Source organism: Natator depressus, chromosome 5 (genome assembly GCF_965152275.1).
Source record: "Natator depressus isolate rNatDep1 chromosome 5, rNatDep2.hap1, whole genome shotgun sequence".
NCBI lineage: Eukaryota > Metazoa > Chordata > Testudines > Cheloniidae > Natator > Natator depressus.
The window spans coordinates 108,590,230-108,615,375 of NC_134238.1; the positions used below are offsets into that span (position 1 = coordinate 108,590,230).

Below are 25,146 nucleotides of genomic sequence, written 5' to 3' on the forward strand. Positions count from 1 at the left end.
CCTTGAGAGGCATATGTATATACATCAATTCGCAATTAAGTCTCTTCCTTTTCTGTGGCTTCTCATAGAAAAGAGCTACACACTTGTGCTTGGCATTTCTACTGTGGCACATGCACAAGTTCCAAATTTTTAGTATTACTTTAATGTTGCTTATTTTTATTCCTTATTTTTGTTTCTAAAGTAATAGCTCACATTCTCTCATTTTGTTTATATACTATCTTTTCTACTAGGTCTTTTTTTAGTATAGTGTATGATCGTGATGTGGAAAAACTTCTCTATTTTTAAAGTTAATTAAAAGATCTACAGAGCATGGGAAAAAATAAAATGTGTGCCATAATCAGGTACAGGAAGCATATTCTCAGTCTGTTTGATAAAGAACTTTTAAATACATCAAACCTCCCACCACCAAAAAACTTTTCCATAGGGTATAGCCAATCCTAGCCTGTAGCATCTTTGCACAGCTGGCATAACATATAGGGATATATAATGGCAGGGCTGGAAAATGCAGTAGAAAACTCTAACCATTTATAGAGCACTGCAGAGAAAAATAAAACCTAAGTAAGGAAAACAAATAGCTGTGTTCTAGTTTAAGCTAAAGCCCAACAATAGAAATAAGAGGATGGAGTTTACTCTAGGAGAATATCTAATGACAGATTCTGACCAGGCATGACACAAGCTATACCTGCTTGCTTTCCACTCCAGGAAGCTGTTAGACCAGAAGCGTCATCTTGTCTCTGTGCTGGCTTCCATGACTGTTGCTACTGTGGCCCAGAACCAGATGATGATCTTTCAACCTGAATAGAACAGTGTAGAATAAAGTACTCAGTGCCTGTTTAGTCAGAAAATGTTTGTGGTAGCACAATTAAATACAATAACACAGAGTCATCCAGTATCACTATGCATATAACTAAACACCATTAACAGGGAAGTCAAGATGGAATAATCTCTTTTTAAAAACTTCCCTGTGTTCTATGTCAGAAGAAAAAAAGAACTATTAATGGTTTAATAAAATAAAATAAATATGTTCTAGTCACTCAAGGCCTCAGTGCCTTATTCTTCTGAAACAATGTTCATTTTTTAATGTCAGCAAAAAATGGAAAATTCCTCTGTAGGCAGGAAAAAAAAAATCCCCCCCTCCTCCCCAAAATCCATTTCAGGATTTTATGGGCTTAAAAGGACACACTTATTCCCTTAGTTGCAAATCTCTTCTTCTTAGACACCAAAACTGAAGCACCGTCGAATCAAATTAATCCCAAACATCTTGCTTGGTAGAAAAGCCAAGAGATCTGGCTTCCTTCTTTCAGCATCTTGGTTTGCACATGTTAGAGGGAGAGCTAAGAAAGATAATAGCAGATTCCCTTTTAGTTGACAGGCATATAACAGGGTGATATTCTGTCTGCATTTAATCTTGCCATAATTTTTCAAGTCAATTGGAGTAGAAGGACTTCATACGTCCTGGTGTACACACCCTGGTGCTCCATTTATTTTGAGTACACAAATTCATGTTTTTTTCACCAAATCCTGCATTTTGCTGGTGAGAATTTTTTTTCTTTCTTTGAACTATGCAATAATTCTTCATTTGATCTCTGAGAGAACTTTTTGTAATTAAATTGCTTTCTCCTCCGGCATATTAAAAGTTACAAGGATTTTCAGAATCACCCAGCACTGGGCTTACTGTGCTCCCATTGACTCCAGTGGGAGCAGTATTAGAGCAACATTGAACATTTTTGAATATCCACCCAGTATCAATTACTCGGTCTGAGGATCAATATTTATTATAAACTTCTGTACCAAATCCAATCTTTTGTTTGTTAAATATAATTTTTTTTAAGATCTGTGGAAAGATAGTTCTCATGGGTATCCTTGCTATACAACAGGTGTTTTAGAGAAGCTGCCACCTGTCCTTGATGCACTGGCTTTAAATTCCTTTTTTAACTGGCATTTTTTGGAAGATACCAGAATCACAAAGCACCGAAAGGGCAGAAAGACTGCCAAAAGCAGGGTGGGCAGGAGCAGTTCTGAAATGCATTTTCCTTGCCATTAGTTCATGCTCATCTCCAATGCAAGATCTCTGGATCTCTTCAGAATGCACAAGAATATTTCTATGTCCTAGAAGGCTTAAATCCTGTTGTTGGCCTTCAGAACATCACAATTCTTCTGTCCCAAGATTTCAGTGTTGAATTTCAGAGATCTTCTTTTAAAGTTGTGCTGAGTCTCAGGATTTAGGCTTAAATGTGTGCTGTCTGTTTAAGCCAAAGTGATTCATGTCTCTTGGATACACAGAGCTGTTAGCTCAGGAGATGGTAGTACCCTCTAACCCATCAGTGGGCGCCAAGTGCCGTTGCAACACACCAAGCTAGTAATGCTCAGAACACATGAGATCCATCATTGCTGCTATACGATCAGGGATTTTCAGCTCATTTGCTTTGGTATACACTCAAAGCTATTTCACAATGCCCTGAAAAGACTTAAGTGACAGCGCCTGACACTGTGGGTATCAGGTGGTGCAACCTAGAGACTTAGTACTTTACTTTAAGTCCCTCAGTATCTGGGGTAAAACGTTGGAAGATGCAGCTCAGGCAAAGCCCCACACACTGGCCATTATTGGGAAAATAAACAAAACCAGCAAATGTCAACAAAGATGATGGATATGATGAGTATTTTTAATTGATATGTCCAGCTTTTTGATTGACAGCAGTTGCTCATTTTACTTAAATCACTGGGAAGCCAAATGTTCGCTTGCAACAGTTAGTATGTACAGGGCAACGTGTTCAACGTCTTTTGGTATGGTTGGGATAAATCTTTAATCCATATTCAATTCAGATATAAATACTAGCATTTTCCAGAATTCATATTAATCAAATAAATGAACCCCCACGCTAAATAGCACTATGGTGAATCTTAAATACCTAAAATGGCTGTTGGCAGGAGGGGTGGCCATTTTAAGCATGTTATAATTATGTCTGCAGCGTCTCCATGTTCCGTTCTCCTGGCACGGTTCCCTCCGATTAACCCCTTCCCCATCCTTAATGGCCAAATAAATATTTCACTATGTCCATGGAGTCAAAGTACCCCTTCTGTTAGCCAGCTCCCTTCCTCTGTTACCAGAATTCCCACCCCATGTCCATGTTTTTTTAGTGGTTAGGTCATCTGTGCCACCCTAAAAATGAGTGGTTATCAGTATTCAGTAAATATTGATAACACCCTATTCAGTATTATTTGACTTTTAAAAATGTGTTCTTCCTATCTCCTTGGTCTTCAGTAACATGTATGTATGTATGTGATATATATATCAATCAATGTGTGTGTGTGTACATATATATATATATGTAAAATATCACTTGGGTGTATGCTTAAATCCATCTCTCTAAAGGGAAGCAATTGGGCATATGCCTAACTTTAAGCATATGCTAAGTTCTTTTCTGAATAACGCTACTGTCCTGAATCGGGAGTCAAGAGAGAACTGGTATGCAACTTATCCTCTTGCTTAATCTCTTAATAAAGAAGGCAGTGATTTCTCTGAAATCCAGGAAGTTGCGTTATAAGTTTGGTAGTTGCTATTAAAAGGCAACATTTTTCAGAAACTACCATGTGGTAACTGTTTGTAGATGTTGACACTCTCATGGTGACCACTTTAATTTTATAAAATGTAGACACTTGTACCTGAGTGATGATTTAAGTAGTAGAAATGCCCCCCTCCCCACCAAAAAAATCCCCAAACCAAAACCATCATATACTACATAAGAACACTTTATTTTCCTGAGGAAATCCTGGTAACTTTATTGTTCATTTTAAATAAGGTGATTTTTTTTTCTGTAAGAATTCAATGCACATTGGTGCATAAGAAAATGACTGAAGAAGCTAATTGCGAGTATCAGCCACTTCCAGCAATAGTCAGACTGTACTAGGAAAATAAATGAGTATAGAAAAGTAAATCAATTCCAGTGAAGAAACTTGAAGAATCATTGAGGAAGGAGGCCTATTCCAAGGCTCAGTCCAAAGAAACACTATCTTGGACGGCAGGCAAAGGTTCCGGTTTTGGTCTAGAATCCTGTTTGGTTTCCCTCTGCATCCCTTTCATACATAAGGCTCCTACTAACCGGATTGCTGTTTCTGACTGAGCTGAAACACAAAGCAGAAAATGAGTGAAAAGAGTGAAAAAGACATAAGAGAGAGAAAAATGATACCAAAAAAAAAAAAAAGTGAAAGGAAGAAGGGGTTGAGGCAAAGACTGGGAAATAAATTGAGAGAAGAAAAAATAGGGCAGAAATGAGGCCTGAAAGTTGGCAACCCACACTGTGATCTTTTTTCTATTACAATTATGTGGGATGCCCAAAATATGCATTTTAGTGTCCCAGTAGAATCCAGTACACTACAACAATTTGTAGCTCTCTCTCCGATATAACTTGCAAATATTTTAGGATCTAGGGAGAAAACTATATTTAAAAAGTAAATTTTGTCGACAAATTTACCCTGCCTAGTCGTTTCCTAGAAATTGCCTTGCATAGTTGGCACTTGGACGACATTTATCCCACTTCCACTTCCTAATATCCTGGAGATGTGCTGCATTTACTCTTCTATCTCTTTACATTCAAATGGTTACAAAACTGGTTGTAACCTACTAAATTACAGTACTTGCTAGCAACTTAGTCAACTCTGCTCGGGCTCTTTGTTCTAGCTTTGTCATTTAGACATTTACTTCTGTGGGATTAACCTCAAGATCTATAGATACAACTAATATGAAGTTAAAATTTTGAGCTTTGAGAGATCAGCCTTTCATACGCTCAGCTCCATTAAAGCTGCTAGATTTTGAAAGGTACCCTGTGATCAGCTGCAGTATCCTGCCATTTGGTTGCTCTACCTCTTCTTACAATGTAATCACTATGCTTCCTATGAGAGTTCGCTTGGCAGGGGAAGGCTTTGACTTTAGCAGCAGTGTGAATGAACAGTAGCAGATGCATGACCTAAAACTCCTGCTGCTGATTTTATTTTAAGTCACCCTCTCCCAGTGGAAACCCCTCCCACCTTTGCAAACTACTAGAGATTTAGAGCAAGGAGAAGGGTGCAGTATCCAATTTTGTGCATAGTTACACTAATGTAAATCTGGAGCAACTTCATTGACTTCAGTCTAGTTATTTCAGTTTTACACCATTATAACTGACAATTGAATTTGACTCCAGGAAAGAAACACGTCATAAAACAGAAGATAATCTTAACTCCTGAGAAACTATCAAAACCAAATTAAAGCAGGCAAAGAGCTTTTTAGAATTTAAATAAAGTTTGAGTGAAAATTATGGATTGAGTGAATCAAATATTACATTTGACAAATAGCTTAAACATAAGTGATATCTGATTTGTGCAATTCTTAACTCAATATTTGATTTACCCATCTCATGGCAATCTCCCTTTGTCTGATCCCATCTAAGACTTGGGAGGTCAAACTGGCTACTTCTCTGTCCCAACTCCAGACTGAATGAGATTCTATTTTCTAGACTCCCCATCTGGGTTTACGTAAAATATACCCCCTGGCTTGGTCCTTTAATAGGTTCCAAACTGTGACCTCTGCCCTTTCCTTTCCCATAAAAGCTGTCTTTATGTTGGCTCATGGGCCTTTGTTGTATATGGTATGATTTTTAATTCTTTTGTGTGGTTTTTGATAATAGCTTTCCATCAACTCAATGAACTTAATTTCTAGATGCATTTAAATTATCCTCTATTAATATGGTTTATCTATATTACAGAGTGTCTGGACAATTTATACAGTAGACTCAATTTACCATTTTACAGTCTGTTTCTGCTTGAGATTTTCTTTTCCATTTTCATTCATAGTTTTTCTGCCGTGTGCAGTGATATATTAATTCTCTCAAATTGTCTACAAAGTAATAGTTTTGAATGCTTAGTAAGGTCAATCCTTCATTAAATATTGGTTTAATTTTTATATTTGTGTTCATTCTGGAATGCTTGTTGTCACAGATGAATTTATTTTGAAAATCTTTTAATTCCTTTGTCTGTGTCCTTTTTTGGAGATTTTTCAAAAATGGATATCCTATTTTGGACAAGTTATTTTTCTAGACACCTCTTATCTTTCCAAATTAGAGAATAAAATGTGTTGTCCCAAATAGAATCATAGAACTGGAAGGGACCTCGAGAATTCATCTAGTCCAGTCCTCTGCACTCATGGCAGGACTAAGTATTATCTAGACCATCCCTGACAAATGTTTGTCTAACCTGCTCTTAAAAAGCTCCAATAATGGAGATTCCACAACCTCTCTAGGCAATTTATTCCAGTGCTTAACCACGCTGACAGTTAGGAAGGTTTTTCCTAATGTCTAACCTAACCTCCCTTGCTGCAGTTTAAGCCCATTGCTTCTTGTCCTATCCTCAGTGGATAAGAAGAACAATTTTGCTCCCTCCTCCTTGTAACAACCTTTTATGTACTTGAAAACTGTTATCATGTCCCCTCTTAGTCTTCTCTTTTCCAGACTAAACAAACCCAGTTTTTTTCAATTTTCCCTCACAATCATGATTTTAGACATTTAACCATTTTTGTTGCTCTTCTCTGGACTTTATCCAATTTATCCACATCTTTCCTGAAATGTCGCGCCCAGAACTGGACACAATACTCCAGCTGAGGCCTAATCAGTGTGGAGTAGAGCGGAAGAATTACTTCTCGTGTCTTGCATACAACACTCCTGCTAATACAGCCCAGATGTTTGCTTTTTGTGCAACAGTGTTACACTGTTGACTCCTGTTTAGCTTGTGGTCTGCTATGACCCCCAGATCTCTTTCCATAGTACTCCTTCCTAGGCAGTCATTTCCCATTTTGTATGTGTGCAACTGATTGTTCCTTCCTAAGTGGAGTACTTTGTATTTGTCCTTATTGAATATCATCCTATTTACTTCAGACCATTTCTCCAGTTTGTTCAGATCATTTTGAATTATAATGCTATCCTCCAAAGCACTTGCAACCCCTCCCAGCTTGGTATTGTCCACAAACTTTATAAGTGTACTTTCTATACCATTATCTAAATCATTGTTGAAGATATTGAACAGAACCGGGTCCAGAACTGATCCCTGCGGGGCCCCACTCGTTATGTGCTTCCAGCATGACTGTGACCCACTGAGAACTACTCTCTGTTGAACTGTTTTCCAACCAGTTATGCATCCACCTTATAGTAGCTACATCTAGGTTGCATTTCCCTAGTTCGTTCATGAGAAGGTCATGTGAAACAGTATCAAAAGCTTTACTAAAGTCAAGTTATACCATGTCTACGGCTTTCCTGCATCCACAAGGCTTGTTACCCTGTCAAAGAAAGCTATTAGGTTGGTTTGACATGATTTGTTCTTGACAAATCCATGCTGACTGTTATTTATCACTTTATTATCTTCTAGATGTTTGCAAATTGGTTGCTTAATTATTTGCTCTATTATTTTTCCTGGTACTTAAGCTGACTGGTCTGTAATTCCCTTATTTTATTCCCTTACTTTATAGATGGGCACTATATTTGCCCTTTTCCAGTCATCTGGAATCTCTCCCATCTTCCATGACTTTTCAAAGATAATCGCCAATGGCTCAGATATCTCCTCAATCAGCTCCTTGAGTATTCTAGGATGCATTTCATCAGGCCCTGGTGACTTGAAGACACCTAATTTGTCTAAGTAATTTTTAACTTGTTCACTCCATATTTTAGCCTCTGATCCTACCTCATTTTCACTGGGATTCACTATGTTAGATGTCCAATCATCACCAACCTTCTGGGTGAAAACTAAAACAAAGAAGTAATTAAGCACCTCTGCCATTTGCACATTTTCTGTTATTGTTTTTCCCATCTCATTAAGTAACAGACCTACCCTGTCCTTGGTCTCCCTCTTGCTTCTAATGTATTTGTAGAATGTTTTCTTGTTACCCTTTATGTCTCTAGCTAGTTTGAACTCATTTTGTGCCTTCGCCTTTCTAATTTTGTCCCTACATACTTGTGTTATTTGTTTATATTTATCCTTTGTCATTTGACCTAGTTTCCACTTTTTGTAGGACTCTTTTTTTGATTTTTAGATCATTGACAATCTCCTGGTTAAGCCAGGGTGGTCTCTTGCCATACTTCCTTTCTGTCCTACTTGGTGGGATAGTTTGCTCTTGTGCCCTTAATAATGTCTCTTTGAAAAACTGTCAACTATCTTCAATTGTTTTTCCCCTTGGACATGCTTCTCATGGGATCTTACCTATCAACTCCCTGAGTTTGCTAAAGTCTGCCTTCTTGAAATCCATTGTCTTTACTTTGATGGTCTCCCTCCTACCCTTCCTTAGAATCATGAACTCTACCAATTCATGATCACTTTCACTCAAGCTGCCTTCCACTTTCAAATTCTCAACCAGTTCCTCCCTATTTGTCAAAATCAAATCTAGAACAGCCTCTCCCCGAGTAGCTTTCTCCACCTTCTGAGATAAAAAATTGTCTCCAATACATTCCAAGAACTTGTTGGATGATTTGTTCCCTGCTGTGTTATTTTCCCAACAGATGTCTGAGTAGTTGAAGTCCCCCATCACCACCAAGTCCTGTGCTTTGGATCATTTTGTTAGTTTAAAAAAAAGCCTCATCCACCTCTTCTTCCTGGTTCGGTGCTCTGTAGTACACCCCTAGCATGACATCTCCCTTGTTTTTTTTATCCTTTTTATCCTTACCCAGAGACTTTCAGCAAGTCTGTCTCCTATTTCCATCTCAATCTCAGTCCAAGTGTGAACATTTTTAATATATAAGGCAACATCTCCTCCCTTTTTTCCCTGCCTGTCCTTCCTGAGCAAACTGTACCCTTCTATACCAATATTCCAGTCATGCGTATTATCCCACCAAGTCTCCGTGATGCCAACTATGTCACAGTTGTGTTTATTTACTAGCATTTCGAGTTCTTCCTGCTTATTCCCCTTACTTCTCACATTAGGATACAGACATCTAAGATATTGGTTTGATTCCACTCCCCCCCCAGTTCTGTCTTGTCTCTCCCTTGTCCCTGCTCTAACAGCCCATGCTCCCCTCAAATTCCTACTCTTCTCCCAGGTCTCCATGTTTTTGATTTACCTGTGGGCTTTGGTCACCTGCCCCCTTCAAACCTAGTTTAAAGCTCTCCTCACTAGGTTAGCCAGTCTGTAGCCAAGTATGCTCTTCCCCTTCCTGGATAGGTGGACCCCATCTCTGCTTAGCATAAATAATGCTAAATAATTAAGCCTCTCTTTTTAAAGTCAATGGGGCTTAAATACATGCTTGAAGTTAGGCTTATGCTTAAGTGCTTTCCTGAGTTGAGCCCCATTACAAGCTTCTTTGACCATATTCCTTTCTTAACATTATGTTCTAGGACGGTTGTAGCGGTACAGGTTGTCTTAATTTTTGTTTAAATACCCTGATATTACTGCTTAATGGACAAATGCTAAATGAAATGGTGTGAGAAGAAACACAATTAAAATGAGAAACAATAAATGTATCTTGTAGTTAGACATCTGCAATTAATGCATCACTCCTGTGACATAGGTTTCATACACCTAGGGCAGGACCAGTTGGTTCCCTGAGACAGAACAAATCTGTCCCTGGTGACATTCTTTTGATCTCCTCCAGTTTTTATTTGTTACAGATGTATTAACCTGTCCAACCTATCTCCACAAATCAGAGTTTTTAAAGTCTGCTTAACACACTTTTCATGATTGCTTTCTAATAGCTGTCTGTAAGTTTTTACAAGACAGAATCTTTCATTCCATCACGGCCTTTTATAAACTCCTTTAAACAGTGTTATTTGTTTTCCTTCAAATTGTTTTTTTCCCACTGGTACAATGCTCTCTTTAAAGAAAGTTCCTTGACTTACACTAGTTTGGTCTCTGCCATTCTGCAGAGAAAGTGCTGAAAAAGTGCCTATATCGGTATTAATAATTAGTTTTTATGCACTGCTTTTCATCTGTAGATCTCAAAGCACTTGACACAAATGTCATGATTCCCATTTTACAGACGTTAAGCTGAGACACAGAGAGGTTAAGTGGTTTGCCTAAGGTCCAAATAAAACCCTATGAAGAAACATGGAAGAAAGTTAATGAGGGTAATAGGCACTGAAACTGAATTTAAGTCTAGCAATAGTTTGAAGTGTGCTTGTTAATTAACAGAGAATTATGCTTGCTATAATATACAAAGAAGAAGCCAAGTTTTGCAGTGTGCATACCATTGAACTCTATTACACATTATATTATGGAAAGCGATTTAGCATGACAAAGAACACTTTTGAACTGAAGAAATAATACAAAGATTAGACGAAGTCTGTGGTTCTAGGTATCCTATTAAAGTAAATGTCTACTGCAGACATCAGTGTAGATTTTGACTCTCTTGGTACTAAAGAATTAAGTACAGGTTGATCAGAAAGCTGTCAATGCTGTAACTGGAGGTCCAGTTATTTTATAAGTCTTGTCATTAAAGGCCAATTGATAGATGTTCTGCTTTTGAAAGTTAAGTGTTGTATAGATATTTTACAGGGATGTGTGATAAATATTAAATATTGTGTAGATAATTTCTAGTGTTTAGAAGGAAATTGACAAGTAAAATAAATGACAGTAGAAAGCTCATTATATAAAATAAAATTAGCTGAACACAAGTGTTTAACTGTTGTCCTTCTAGTCATGCTTTCCTGTTTATTGCTTGCTCTGCACAGGAAGGAGTTGCGGGAGCTGCAGAATCTTTACAAACAAAACACAGAACATACAGCACAGCAGGCAGAGCTGATTCAGCAGCTTCAGGCTCTCAATATGGATACGCAAAAAGTACTGAGAAATCAGGAAGATGCTCACACAGCTGAAACTATATCATATCAAAAAGTATGCATCTTTTTTCTATCACAAAAGTATACATTGAAACCTACTTGTGAGTACTGCCAATAACTATCAATATGCAGCATCTTGGATAATAGGGTATCCCTGTTTAAAGCACCATGTGGTATTGCCCGCTTGTATTGCTACTTTGTGATGAAAAGGTGGAAGGTTCTTTGGGGCCCAGTTATACCCACTGAAGAGGAATGCCCACTGCTTCTATCAGGACTGCATGCTCTAGCACTAAACATGTAGAATTTAATGATACATGGAAAAAAGTCCTGATGGATTGCAAAGCATAACAGCCAATTTTTACAGTTTGCTTTGCCTATCTTTGTTTCTCTTCCTCTCCCATTCACGGGAAGTGGAGGTTTAAGTTTATAATACCTATTATTAGTTGATTAGTTGAAGAATTCATGTGTAAATTTGATACTCTTGTCAATCTCAAACAATTTTTTTTTTGCCAAAGTGACAAAATTTGAAAACTTACTGCAAAAAAATCATCTGCAAAACTATATATATAATATATATTATAATATAATATGATTTCATAGCTTTGGTAAGTACTATGAATGTTGATAACCACTTAGAGAAATTTCTCTTATAGGCACCATCTTGAATTTAAAGCTTTTTGGCTTTAACATAATGATGTAAACATGGCTTTACGTTACACAAAAGACAGAAGACATGCTTCTTTGTCTTTAATAAATGTAGAAAAGGAAGAAGACCTAAGTATTATACAGAACATTTATGTACCTTCTATAGATCCTGGAACGTTTTTATTTTTCAAGGTGACTACTGACCAACACCCTTTTCAGACAACATTAATTCTCTTCAGCTTTCTAACTGTGAAGCTTGTTATAAAATTGTGAAGCTCAGAAGATTAACAAACTAAACTAGGTGGTGGATATCTAAGGGTATGCTGGGTTGTCTCATATCGAAGTATATCATGGCAATCACAGGTACAGAGCGTTGCTGTTACTGGAAAAGTGTATTGAGCACTACTCATCATGAATAAAAGTTCTTAATAATATGAATTGCATACAGGTAAACTTTGGGTGCTCTATATCAGGAGCTCGTGGTCCTTTTCTCTTGGGTCAGCACTGAAGTGGCCTAGAAAAGCTGCAGAGTGTATTATGATAGAAATCACCAGTGGAACACATGAGAAGTTCTGCTTGCATCTGGCAAGACAGTGTGAATGACAGCAACCCTTTGCTTTACTTTTTAGGATGTAGCTACTAGATTTTGCTTTATCCTTCTTCCTCTCTCACCCTCCAAATTGCTTTTCTTCAGCCTTTTCTCTCTCCTGTGCCATTCCTCTGCACCTCTGCCATCACTCCTGACTGGTCTCTCACTGACATCAAGCATCTCATTTGAGTGGTTCCTTTGATGAGACACTCCAAAAATTGGTGCAGCTCTGTCTTCAAGGCAAAAATATTGACACAGTTACAGGTGACAAGGATTTCTTCCACAGCTGTGCCTCAAAGCTGAGGCTAAGTCTATACTAGTAACTTTTCCCGGTATAATAATGTCTGTGTGAGATGGGAGTATGGTTTTTTTTTTTAAAATGACCTTTCTATACTGGCAAAATCCCTAATGTAGACAAAGTTATACTGGCATAACTGCTTTTCCTGGTGTAGCTTCATTACCTTGGGGAGTTTGTATAAGCTATGCCGAGAAAAGCACTTTTTTGCCAGTATAAGCTGCACCTACACTTGGATGGTTTGCCAGTATACCTATCTATAGCTATACTGGCAAATCTTTTGTAGTGAGACTCATATTATTTTCAAGAGGCTGACTGACCCTTCTCAAGCAGTGCCTCTCAGCAGGAGGTGAGAAAAGAAAAAAGAGCAATACAGCGGTGCACAGACAATCCAGGAAGTTTTTGGAAAGGGTAGGGGACAATTTCCTGGTGCAAGTACTGGAGGAACCAACTAGGGGCAGAGCTCTTCTTGACCTGCTGCTCACAAACCGGGAAGAATTAGTAGGGGAAGCAAAAGTGGATGGGAACCTGGGAGGCAGGGACCATGAGATGGTCGAATTCAGGATCCTGACACAAGGAAGAAAGGAGAGCAGCAGAATACAGACCCTGGACTTCAGAAAAGCAGATTTTGAGTCCCTCAGGGAACAGATGGGCAGGATCCCCTGGGAGAATAACATAAGGGGGAAAGGAGTCCAGGAGAGCTGCCTGTATTTTAAAGGATCCTTATTGAGGTTACAGGGACAAACCATCCTGATGTGTAGAAAGAATAGTAAATATGGCAGGCGACCATCTTGGCTTAACAGTGATATCCTTGCGGATCTTAAACACAAAAAAGAAGCTTACAAGAACTGGAAGATTAGACAAATGACCAGAGAAGAGTATAAAAATATTGCTCGGGGATGCAGGAGTGAAATCAGGAAGGCCAAATCACACCTGGAGTTGCAGCTAGCAAGAGATATTAAGAGTAACAAGAAGGGTTTCTTCAGGTATGTTAGCAACAAGAAGAAAGTCAAGGAAAGTGTGGGCCCCTTACTGAATGAGGGAGGCAACCTAGTGACAGAGGATGTGGAAGAAACTAATGTACTCAATGCTTTTTTTGCCTCTGTCTTCACGAACAAGGTCAGCTCCCAGACTACTGCACTGGGCAGCACAGCATGGGGAGGAGGTCACCAGCCCACTGTGGAGAAAGAAGTGGTTCAGGACTATTTAGAAAAGCTAGACGAGCACGAGTCCATGGGGCTGGATGTGCTGCATCCGAGAGTGCTAAAGGAATTGGCAGATGTGATTGAGGAGCCATTGGCCATTATCTTTGAAAACTCATGGCGATTGGGGGAGGTCCCAGAGGACTGGAAAAAGGCTAATGTAGTGCCCATCTTTTAAAAAAGGGAAGAAGGAGGATCCTGGGAACTACAGGCCAGTCAGCCTCACCTCAGTCCCTGGAAAAATCATGGAGCAGGTCCTCAAGGAATCCATTCTGAAGCACTTACATGAGAGGAAAGTGATCAGGAACAGTCAGCATGGATTCACCAAGGGCAAGTCATGCCTGACTAATCTAATTGCCTTCTGTAACTAGATAACTGGCTCTGTGGATGAGGGGAAAGCAGTGGACGTGTTGTTCTTTAACTTTAGCAAAGCTTTTGACACGGTTTCCCACAGTATTCTTACCAGCAAGTTAAAGAAGTATGGCCTGGATGAATGGATGATAAGGTGGATAGAAAGTTGGCTAGATTGTCGGGCTCAACGGGTAGTGATCAATGGCTCCATGTCTAGTTGGCAGCTAGTATCAAGTGGAGTGCCCCAAGGGTTGGTCCTCGGGCCGGTTTTGTTCAACATCTTCATAAATGATCTGGAGGATGGCGTAGATTGCACCCTCAGCAAGTTTGCAGATGACGCTAAACTGGGAGGAGAGGTAGATACGCTTGAGGATAGGGATAGGATACAGAGGGCCCTAGACAAACTAGAGGACTGGGCCAAAAAGAAATCTGATAAGGGTCAACAAGGACAAGTGCAGAGTCCTGCACTTAGGATGGAAGAATCCCATGCACCGCTAAGACTAGGGACCAAATGGCTAGGCAGCAGTTCTGCAGAAAAGGACCTAGGGGTACAGTGGATGAGAAGCTGGATATGAGTCAACAGTGTGCCGTTTTTGCCAAGAAGGCCAATGGCATTTTGGGATGTATAAGTAGGGGCATTGCCAGCAGTTCGAGGGACGTGATCGTTCCCCTCTATTCGACATTGGTGAGGCCTCATCTGGAGTACTGTGTCCAGTTTTGGGTCCCACGCTACAAGAAGGATGTGGAAAAATTGGAAAGAGTCCAGCAGAGGGCAACAAAAATGATTAGGGGTCTGGAACACATGACTTATGAGGAGAGGCTGAGGGAACTGGGATTGTTTAATCTGCGGAAGAGAAGAATGAGGGGGAATTTGATAGCTGCTTTCAACTACCTGAAAGAGGGTTCCAAAGAGGATGGATCTAGACTGTTCTCAGTGGTAGTAGATGACAGAAAGAGGAGTAATGGTCTCAAGTTGCAGTGGGGTAGGTTTAGGTTGGATATTAGGACAAACTTTTTCACTAGGAGAGTGGTGAAGCACTGGACTGTGTTACCTAGGGAGGTGGTGGAATCTCCTTCCTTAGAAGTTTTTAAGGTCAGGCTTGACAAAGCTCTGGCTGGGATGATTTAGTTGGGGATTGGTCCTGCTTTGAGCAGGGGGTTGGACTAGATGACCTCCTGAGGTCCCTTCCAACCCTGATATTCTGTGATTCTGTGACTGCTGCGCTGGCCGATAGGCAGCTTGAGAATACAGAGAACAAAGGTATTGCCCTTTTTGGGATCAGTTATTTTTCTTGGCGTGCTTGTTCATGTCGATTCCATTCTAAGTGCGTGTGCACCCACGTGCGCGCTCATCAGAGATTTTTGCCTTCGCACTACTCATAGGGTCGGCTGTGGCGCTCTCTGGAGTGCCGTGCTCATGCCGCGGTATATCAGGCGCCAGCAGCCCTACGCCCTCTCAGTGCCTTCTTACCGCCCGTGGTGGTCAGTCGGAGCGCCTTTCTTGCTTAGCAAGAGCGAGCGGTTTCTCCTTTTGAACTTCGTGTCTTAGAGTCTTTGTACATAGTTTGTATATAGTAGTGTTAAGTAGCTGTTAACTGGTTGTTAAGTGTTAGTTAGTAGTTAGGGTCCCAGCAGGACTTTTCCCCAGGCAGGGAATGCCCCGCTCTCCTGGGTTTAAGCCCTGCTCAGATTGCAACAGGCCTATGCCTGCGAGTGACCCCCATAACAGCTGCCTTAAGTGCTTGCGGGAGTCTCACGTTAATGAGCAGTCCCGGAGCTGCAAAAACTTTTGGCCCAAAAAGAGCAGGACATCTGCCTCAGGGATCTGCTGACGGAGTCTGCTTCCGCCCGGCTTCCGAGCCATCCAGGCAGGTTGCACCAAGCGCCTTGGCCTCCGTGTGCACTGGCACCTGGCTCCTCCCAGCACTGTTCACCATCACTAGTGCCGAAGAAGAACGCCAAGAAGCACTCCCCAGCACCGAGCAAGAAGGCCCACGGGGCATCTACCAAGGGACCTGGGCCTGCCTGCCAGGCTACTCCAGAGCCATGTGATTGTGCCTCCCCGACTGGGGCTCCCAGCTCCCTTAAAGGTCTGTCACTGACTCCTGGGAGTGGTATGGGACCCACACCCCTGCCTGTACTGTTGTCATCTCAGGCTTCTCAGGAGCAGAGAGTACAGGTCTCCACCTGCTCCGATGTTGACCCTGGTGCTGCAGGACCCGGCTAAGGCTTCCCAAGAGGGCAAGCCTGCCATTAAGACCCCTCGGGACAGGGGAACACCATAGGTCGCCGGACAGAAGACAACGATCTTCTCCGCCACATCGAGGATCCTGGAGGAACTCCAAGATGCATTGTTGGTCGGCCAGGCTGTTGCCTTGGCGCTACTCACCAGCACGGGGTCGACACCCCCTGTACTGTTCCTGGCGCTGCTCATTTTCTCACTGGTTGTCCTCCAGGCCAGTTCAGCCCATCGCCTAGATCCCATCGGCGTGATGGGACACCGGAGCCCGCTCCCTCATCTGCGGCACCACACTGGCAGCATGGCCAGTGGCCAACGCAGTGGCCGTATTGGAGCATGTGGGGTGTACCAGTTGTGACTATGCCCCTTTGCAGCACTTCTTGATGGCCGTGTCAGAGCATTGGTCGGCGGTCCCACCAGCATTGAGCCCGATACCGGAAGCCCATTCCAAGGTTGGGGAAAGGAACCTGTGCAAGTGACGTTGCACTCTATATGATTTTATGAAAATATGCTAATGAGTGTGAATATAATGTAACTGGAATATGCTTCATGCAAAAGGTCTCTTGTAAAGTATCATTACAAAGCTTAGCATGGTGTCAAGTATCAGGGGGTAGCTGTGTTAGTCTGTATCCACAAAAACAACAAGGAGTCCAATGGCACCTTAAAGACTAGCAGATTTATTTGGGCATAAGCTTTTGTGGGTAAAAAAACCACTTCTTCAGATGTGTGGAGTGAAAACTACAGATGCAGGCATTATATAATGACACATGGAGAGAAGGGAGTTACCTCACAAGTGGAGAACCAGTGCTGACAGGGCCAATTGGATCAGGGTGGACGTAGTCCACTCCCAATAATAGAATTGGCTGGCTCATTACAAAAGCAGCTTTGCCTCTCCTGGAATTGATACCTCCTCATCTATTATTGGGAGTGGACTGCTATGAGGTGGTAAAGGTGCTCCTGTCAGTGATCGTGACGGCGCATGCAATGAGGACACAAGCGTCATCAGCCACCTTCCTGGGCCAGGTGCCGAGCCAAGAAATCTGTTGGGCTGCTACCTGGTCGTCCGTCCACATGTTCGCATCGCATTATGCGCTGACTCTACAGGGTTGAGACAATGCTGGCTTTGGCAGAACTGTGCTGCAAGCTGAAAGCAAGACTGTGAATTCTGAACCCACCTCCGTTGATACTGCTTTTGAGTCACCTTGAATGAAATTGACATGAGCAAGCAGTTGAAGAAAAAATGGTTTCCTACCTTTCGTAACTGTTGTTCTTCCAGATGTGTTGTTCATATCCATTGCAGTACCCGCCCTCCTATCTCTCTGTCGGAGTTGTCGGCAAGAAGGAACTGAGAGGGCATAGGGCTGGCAGTGCCTGATATACCACGGCATGCGCCTGGCACTCAAGGGGACTCCACAGCCAGCCCTACGGATACTACCAAGGTAAAAACCTCCGACGACCGCACGCACCTGGAATGGAGTGGACATGAGCAACACATCTCAAAGAACAACAGTTACAAAAGATGGGTGACTGTTTTTTCTGTTTAGTACTGAATTGATGACCCCTGCTCCTCCTCAACTCATAGGAATCCCTTAAGTGAGCTACCCCAGAGGTTTTTTTAAATGAATATTCTTGGAACATTGGGGAGTGAGGCTGGCATCTTAACCCAGTTAAACACAGACTATCCCAACTCACCACTAACTGGCAAGTAAGACACTATTTAAGCTGCAGAGAAACACAAAAGCCATTTAAACATCCTGTACCTGGAAATCTCCTCTTTTTGTCTTCTCCTTGCAAGCTAAAATCGTAACACCCATGCAGTTAAATTATTAGATGGCTCCTATTTTGAGATCTGATCGATCTTTTAGTGTATGTGACAAACTGGGGTGAACATATTTACCTTTTATTTTAGGAAATTGTTCTATTAAATACCTAACTTCAATATTTCTGTTACTGCCTTTTAACACGAGAGAGACAAAGCTGGTGTAGTCTATTTAAAAATTCCAAGATTGTACTACTTTGTTTGTAATCAGTGAGAGCAATGGTCTTCGGTCTGAATAAATTAAGACAACACTTAGGATGCCATTGCTATTATTTGGGAAATATTGAAACTGGAGATATTATAATTGTAGCAAAACAGTCGATAAGAATTTTTTCACAGAAATTTTAGACTGCTGGACATAAGGGATGCTTTACTGGAGCACTTTCTAAAGTCTAATAAATGTCCTGAAATAGGTTGTTCAATGAGCTATGTGAAGCAACCAAAGGTAACTAAGTGTCCTGAAGTTTCTAAGGCAATATGTACTTACCCTCTTTAAGTCCTAGCATGTACACTCCTATTGAGGTTACAAGAAGCCTTGGTGATCCTAGTAACTTGAAAAAAGATGCAATCCTCTGTATACTCCTTATAGCTCAAAGGCACAGTATTCCAGAAGCACATGCATTGTGTTTGTCTCCCTGGATTAATAATATGCTGGCTGCAAAAGCTAGATAAGGACTTGTCAGCTATTCTATAGACAAATTCACAGAGGAATATTTTTCTACTTTTCCAAATGGCATTGAGCCTATCAGTGTGTACATCCTATGATATATTGTCCCTTACAGCAAGATCAATGACCTCTGTGTTACTGGTCAGATAGGCGCTGTGTGCTATAGCTTAGGCAGTGTGGTTGGCTGTGGTTTATTTTACTAGTCTACCATTTGAGAAGAACTGCTCTTTGCACTGGTATTAATATGCATTAGGAAACAGTTGGTTGAGTCAAAGAAATTACTTGTCTGACAAACCAGACATAATGGATAGGCATAAGTCCATCACAAACCTGTAGTGGATAGGCATAAGTCCATCACAAATTCCCTTTCAGGCCTTGCTGTTGTGAGACTGTGGCAAAGTGAGAAGACATTTAAAGATCAGTGGTCTATTTTATCAAGATGCACTGACTTGCTGAAATCAGGTTAGGATTTGCAATACCTGTACCTCTACCACACACATTTTTAAGGATGCCATGTCCTGCAAAAACTCCTTCAGATTAGAGGATTTATGAAAAGACATTGATATCTATTTCATATTGTGGCTATAGTTCTAGTTCTCAAAGTAAGGAATATTTTTCTAAAATGTGTTCCATCTGCTTTATTAGTCCCAATTGCTCAAGGGACTTCATTCCTGTGCTGGATTTAATGGGAGTCTATAGATTTGTCCTCACCAATCATTTCAAGGTGGAGAGACTTCAATCAATACTAAGGATAATAAGACAAGAAGAGATTCTGAGCTCCTTAACCGTCTTATCAGAGGTTTCTGAAATTTACAGTTTAAGCCTTTTGTTTTCATAATGCTGAAGTTCCCTTTGGTGCGGTTTTGCTTTTCAGTCTCTTCATTAATCATACTTACTGTACATCTCATAGGTGTCAGTGGCGTAGAGGAAGCACTGTTTGCTATCAAATGGGGACCAGGTTTGAATTCTGGAATTGGCTCCTAGTCTCTTAAAGCAGCAGAGACGGGGAGCACTGTACATGGTGGTACACATTCCTTCTTAAGAAGAGAGTATGTTGTTCAACAGCTATACCTCTGGTAATGGTCAGAAGCTGTATTGGCTTCAAAGAAAGCATAGTGCCATTCTCCCTTTATAATGGATTGATACAAGTTTATATTCCATATATAAGAAAGGAAATATGGAATAATGCCTAATCTGTTTTGGGATAAATCTTTAGTTCAGGTGGTTTGGCTCATTTTATGCCCAAAGTACCCTTTGTCTGTCATTCTGTTGCCCTGTTGAGTTTGTGGAGATTTGTAGCCTCCTTCAAGCCTAATAACAAGTAACCAGGCTGTTACAGATTGGCTCTGAGTTCAGTTTCTCTGCTTGAGCCTCCCAATGTGATTGTCCAAGCTAACCATTATGAAACCCAGTTAACGTAGGTTTTAAATAAGAGTATTTTATTGGAAATTTTACAGAAACAGAGAGAAATTCAACAACTGTAAATTAAGAATAAAAATAAACACACCTAGTTGGACATTACAGCGCACATGGTTAGACTAAATGTAGTTACAAAATCTTGCAGTTTGATTTGCCTGACATTGTTTGTTAGTTTGTTTTGCATAACTGTTTTGACTAACGGTTCTTGCTCTCTGCAGAAGTACGTGGATTTTAATCAGAATATCCATTTACAAATTTCAGATGCACGTTTGCTCCCTTTAGGAACTGATAGCCCTCTTTCATTCCCTCTTTCACATATGTAATAATCAGCCAACCTTAACAATTCTCCAAATATAGTAACATTAATTGGGTTGTCCCTCCCATCTGAGTTTGCAAGATTAATAGCAACTGTTGATGTTTATTTCCCCTGTACCAAAAGTAAAAAATTCAGTTACAAACTCTCAAGAATATTGCAGCATTATACAGGATCATAGGTTAAATACAAAAAAGTTCTGTAACCAGGCACAGCTAGCTATCTTAAGGTACGACCACCAGTGAGTCTCAGAGCTAGGTCAACTGACTCAGGCTTTGGGGCTTATGCTATGGGGCTAAAAGTAGCCAAGTAGACATTTGGGCTCAGCCCGAGCCTGAACATCTGTGCTCCTATTTTTAGCTCTGTAATGCAAGCCCGACTCTGAGATTTGCTGTTGTGGGTCTGTTTTTGCAGTGTACATGTACCCTCAGAGAGCTTTTGAAAACAGGAGGTGCAGGTTAAGTTGCAGCACTCATTGTTCTGACCCTAGATTTCAGGACCTCCTTATATTCTTCATGCTTGAAAAGATCCTAGGCTACAATTTTCAACATGTGTCTTATTTTAGTAAGTGGCTTGATTTTGAAAATTGCTGAGTGGGATCCGTTGGGTGCTCAGCATGTTACAAATCTGATCACTCATCCAGGTACCTAAATTTGAATTCAGGAACCTATCTTTCAGCACCCATGTTTGAACATCTTGGTCCTAGTGTATGTGACAGTGGAATGGTATTTTATACCACAGAAAGTTATGCCTGATGGGAATTCTATGATGCTGAGGACACTAAGTGCTGGAGGAGAGAAGTGTGTCTGCAAAAAGGGAGAAAAATCACAGGAGCAAGTATATTTAAATATTTCTATGAGGACAGCTACTTAATTTGATCAGATTCAGAACTATAAGTTGTAGACTTCAGTTACCTTTTTTTAATTCAGTGAGCTAATTGAGTGATAATGCATATGAAAAGGAACACCAGATCCAATGTGGCATATTACAATATTTTAGAACAGTGGTTCTCAACCCTGGGATACACAGAGGTCTACCAGGGAATACTCAACTCATCTAGATCAACGTGAGGATTGCAGGATGGGCTTAGAGGGTCGCAAGTGCGGGGCTGGTGTTAGGGGATGGCAAGCAGGGCAACTGCCCAAGTTCCCATGCCACAGGAGGCTCCAGAAAGCTAAGTTACATGCTTCAGCCCCCGGCAGCAGGGCTCAGGCTTCAGACAAGGCTCACAAGTGAAAAACAGGCTCAAGTATTGCACTGAAATGTAAGTACAATATTTATATTCAAATTGATTTATTTTATAATTACATGGTAAAAATAAGAAGGTAAGCAATTTTCAGTAATCGTATGCTGTGATACTTTTGTGTTTTTACATCTAATTTTGTAAGCAACTAGTTTTTAAGTGAGGTGATACTTGTGGTACGCAAGACAAATCAGACTCCTGAAAGGAATACAGTAGTCTGGAAAGGTTGAGAGCCACTGATCTACACAGCATCAGGTCAGGTATTTCTTGTTCTGACAAGGAATCACCTATTCAACAGCAGGCTTCTTACCCCTTAAGTTGCTTAGCTGGGTGTAGATACATTCATCTATATCTTTTATATAATTCATCATTACTCAGGGAATCTAGATATCTTGCCCTGAGCAGTGGAAAACCAGAGAAGCATTCAGCATGCTCTTTGAGGAATATCAATCTTAGCTGTTAATGTAGACCAGGGGTTGGCAACCTGTGGCATGCGTGCCGATTTTTAGTGGCACTCTGCTGCTAGCCAGGGTCCCAGCCACCCGCCCCGCTAAGCCCGCTGCCAGTCTGGGATTCTGTCTGCCAGCCCCTGCAGCGGGATGAGCGGGGCTGGCGGCCGGGGCCCCATGGGCAGCAGACGGAATCTCAGACCAGCAGTGGGCTTAGCTGCTCAGCCCGCTGCTGGTCTGAGGTTCCGGCCACCGGCCCCTGTTAGCCGAGGTCCCGGCCGCCGGCACCGCTCAGCCCGCTGCCAGCCTGGGGTTCCGTCGGGGGGCCCCGTAAATGTAAAATTTATTACTGGCATGCAAAACTGTAAATTAATGAAGACTTGGCACACCACTTCTCAAAGTTTGCCGACCCCTGATGTAGACAAACTTTAATAACTCACAATGCAAGCATAACAGAATTAATACGTTACTAATGAGTGCAATATGTTAAGCGTATTCCATAAACAAAATGATAAAAACCCAGCACAAAACTACCATTTCATCAAGCTAGGTTGTACAAAACTCTGATATGATCAAGGAACATTGGAGAGCTATACTGTAGACAGAGAAATATTCGAGTACTCCTGTTTTGTCTACCTTGCTGGGAGCCTGTTTCTCAGGACAAACTGTCTTAACTGCAAATGACTGTACCAGATTGACTAGATTCTTCATTCCACCTTCCTATTTGATTTTCTACAAGGAAGGAATATCATCCAAAATGTGTTGTAGAATGATAAGAAACAAAGTAATGTGTGTGAAAAACTGGCTCCATTGAAGTGACTTGGAGGTTTGCCATTGACTTCAATGGAATGACGATTTCACCTTTCTTTATATTAGGCATTAATCAACCGGGCCAAAATATTCCCTTTAAAATATTTGAGGAAGAAAAGTAGCCAATGACACATGTACTCCTGTTCTTTTTGCGGATACAGACTAACACAGCTGAAACCTTTGAAAATATAAAAACAGTGAATCTAATTATGCAGTACTATGGTATGGAGGGAAACATTTCTCACCCTAACTGGTTATTAGTTTAGATCCTAGAGCATGAGAATTGACTGTTCCTGTAATTTTCTCCTGGGTAAAGAAATAGTATTTGCCTCAATAACCTCTCATGGAAGTGAGTCCTACATGTTAATTTTATGTTGTATAAAAGTGTATTAATATTTTAAAGTTGTTTTTTAAAATTAATCTGATATCCTCTTTTTCTAGTCTTTTAAGAAAAGGTATATAAGAATGTTCAACTGGCCTTGCCTGTATTCATTTTTTTAATATCTCGATCACGCCACCTGTTCTTTTATTCTTTTTCTTTCCAGACAGAATGGTCCTAAACTTTTAAATCTTTTCATGTATGAAAAGCCTTTGTTTCAGTGACTCTTAGTATTTTTTGTTGTCCTTTTCTGAACTCCTCCTTTTTCTGCTTACATTTCTTTGAGGTGACAAAAACTGAGCATGATGATGGATCATCAGTTTCTATGATGATGCCATATTTTCTATATTATTTTTACCCGTCTTAATGTAGTCTAACATCCCCCGCCCTTTTTGAACATGAAGCAGATTGAGCAGATATCTTTACTGAGTACACTAGATCTTTTCCCTGAGAAGTTACTATTAATTTATAATCCATTGATGTGTGGGTAATTATAAATTGTTGTTTTCAGTATGCATTAACTTGCTCTTGTCTGTTGAATTTTATCTACTGTGTTGCTAATTACCTAGTTTTGTTAGGTCCTTCTGGAGTTCCCCAAAGGCCTTCCTTGTCTTAACTGACTTAAAATGATTTTGTCATCAACAAATTCTGTCCACAAATTTGGTAACACCTAAAGAATTTTAAAGTGTTAGAGAGGTATGAATTATCCTAACAAATGCCTTGTTTGTTTCTTTTCATCACATACTCATCTGCATTTTTAAAATTATATTTCTAGTTATTTTGGAAGACCTACAATATTAGCTTTAGTATGGTACAGTGGAAATTGCTCTTTTTGCACAATAACATGTTTTAAACAACTGTTCAAAAAACCAGCAAAAACCAATTCTGTAGCAAAATTTGTTAAAATAAATATTAGAAAAGTTGCATTGGAAAATTTGGGAATATTTTAATGTAGCTGAGACAGAGGAGTGTTGAGTGGAGATGGCCGTTATTACAAGTTTCATCTGTCTTTGTTAGTAGTTCAGCTACTTCATTCTTCAGTTCCTCATGACTCTTGGATGATGCCATTTGGTCCTACTGATTTATTACAGAGTGCTTTATTTCAAGTTGTTTTATCATTTTAAAAAAATATCTTTATCTAGAGTTCTCTATCTACAACTCTTTGCTACTTTTAAAGAAAGTATAGCCCTGGAGCAGAATAAAGAGGTTCTCAAGCTGTTGTCTGTGAAGCACTTCCTTTTGGCATGCAGCTGGTCACATGGCAGTTACCCTTTCTCCTTAATTCCAGCTGCTAAATTCCATTACATGCATTCAAAATTACATTAAATATTTCCCTGCAATTATTTTTTCATGTAAGCAATATTAGCATCTCTGAAATTTCCTTATCCTCTTTGGTTGCCCCCTTTATACCTTGGTAATCTAACAGATACACTGGATGAATTCCTTGTTCCGTTGACATGAATAGTAATGCTCCCATGGACTTCAGTGGAGCCAGGGTTTCACCCATTGATTCTCCCTTGAGCTTCCTACTTCTGATGGACATAAATATTTTCTTATTTGGCTCTTACTTTCTTAAATTTCCTCCTTAGTTCTCTTAAACTTCATTTTACATTTTGCCTGTTTATCCATTTTTCTGTTCCCCTTTATTGTCCTCTGCAGCCATACTACCTTCTTTGATCCTGTGTGATCTCAAATATTAAGTTGTCCCCTCACTGCAATGTGGCTGAAAAGGTACATCCTCAAAACAAAAGAAAATAATCCCTTTAGAAATATTAAGAAAGCACTCAGTCCACCTACTAGTGTCCATGCCAATCAATGAAAAGGTGGACGAGCTGCTGTAAGTCATTCCAATTGGCACGGTAGGCTGGACAAATGAGCTTTCCTTTATGCAGACATAATTTTCTTTTTGAAATTTCCTAGTAGTAAATAAATTACTGT

General features: G+C 40.4%; 1 protein-coding gene across 3 annotated transcripts in view; it reads left to right on the top strand.

Moving 5' to 3' along the window:
* The window catches only part of CNTLN (centlein), a 276,250-nt gene that overhangs the window by 86,498 nt on the left and 164,606 nt on the right, over positions 1-25,146 (top strand). For all 3 annotated transcript variants that reach the window (XM_074953434.1, XM_074953436.1, XM_074953437.1), the window contains one exon: positions 10,685-10,843. In XM_074953434.1, coding sequence (XP_074809535.1) covers positions 10,685-10,843 — 159 coding nt within the window. The remainder of the gene's footprint in view (positions 1-10,684; positions 10,844-25,146) is intronic.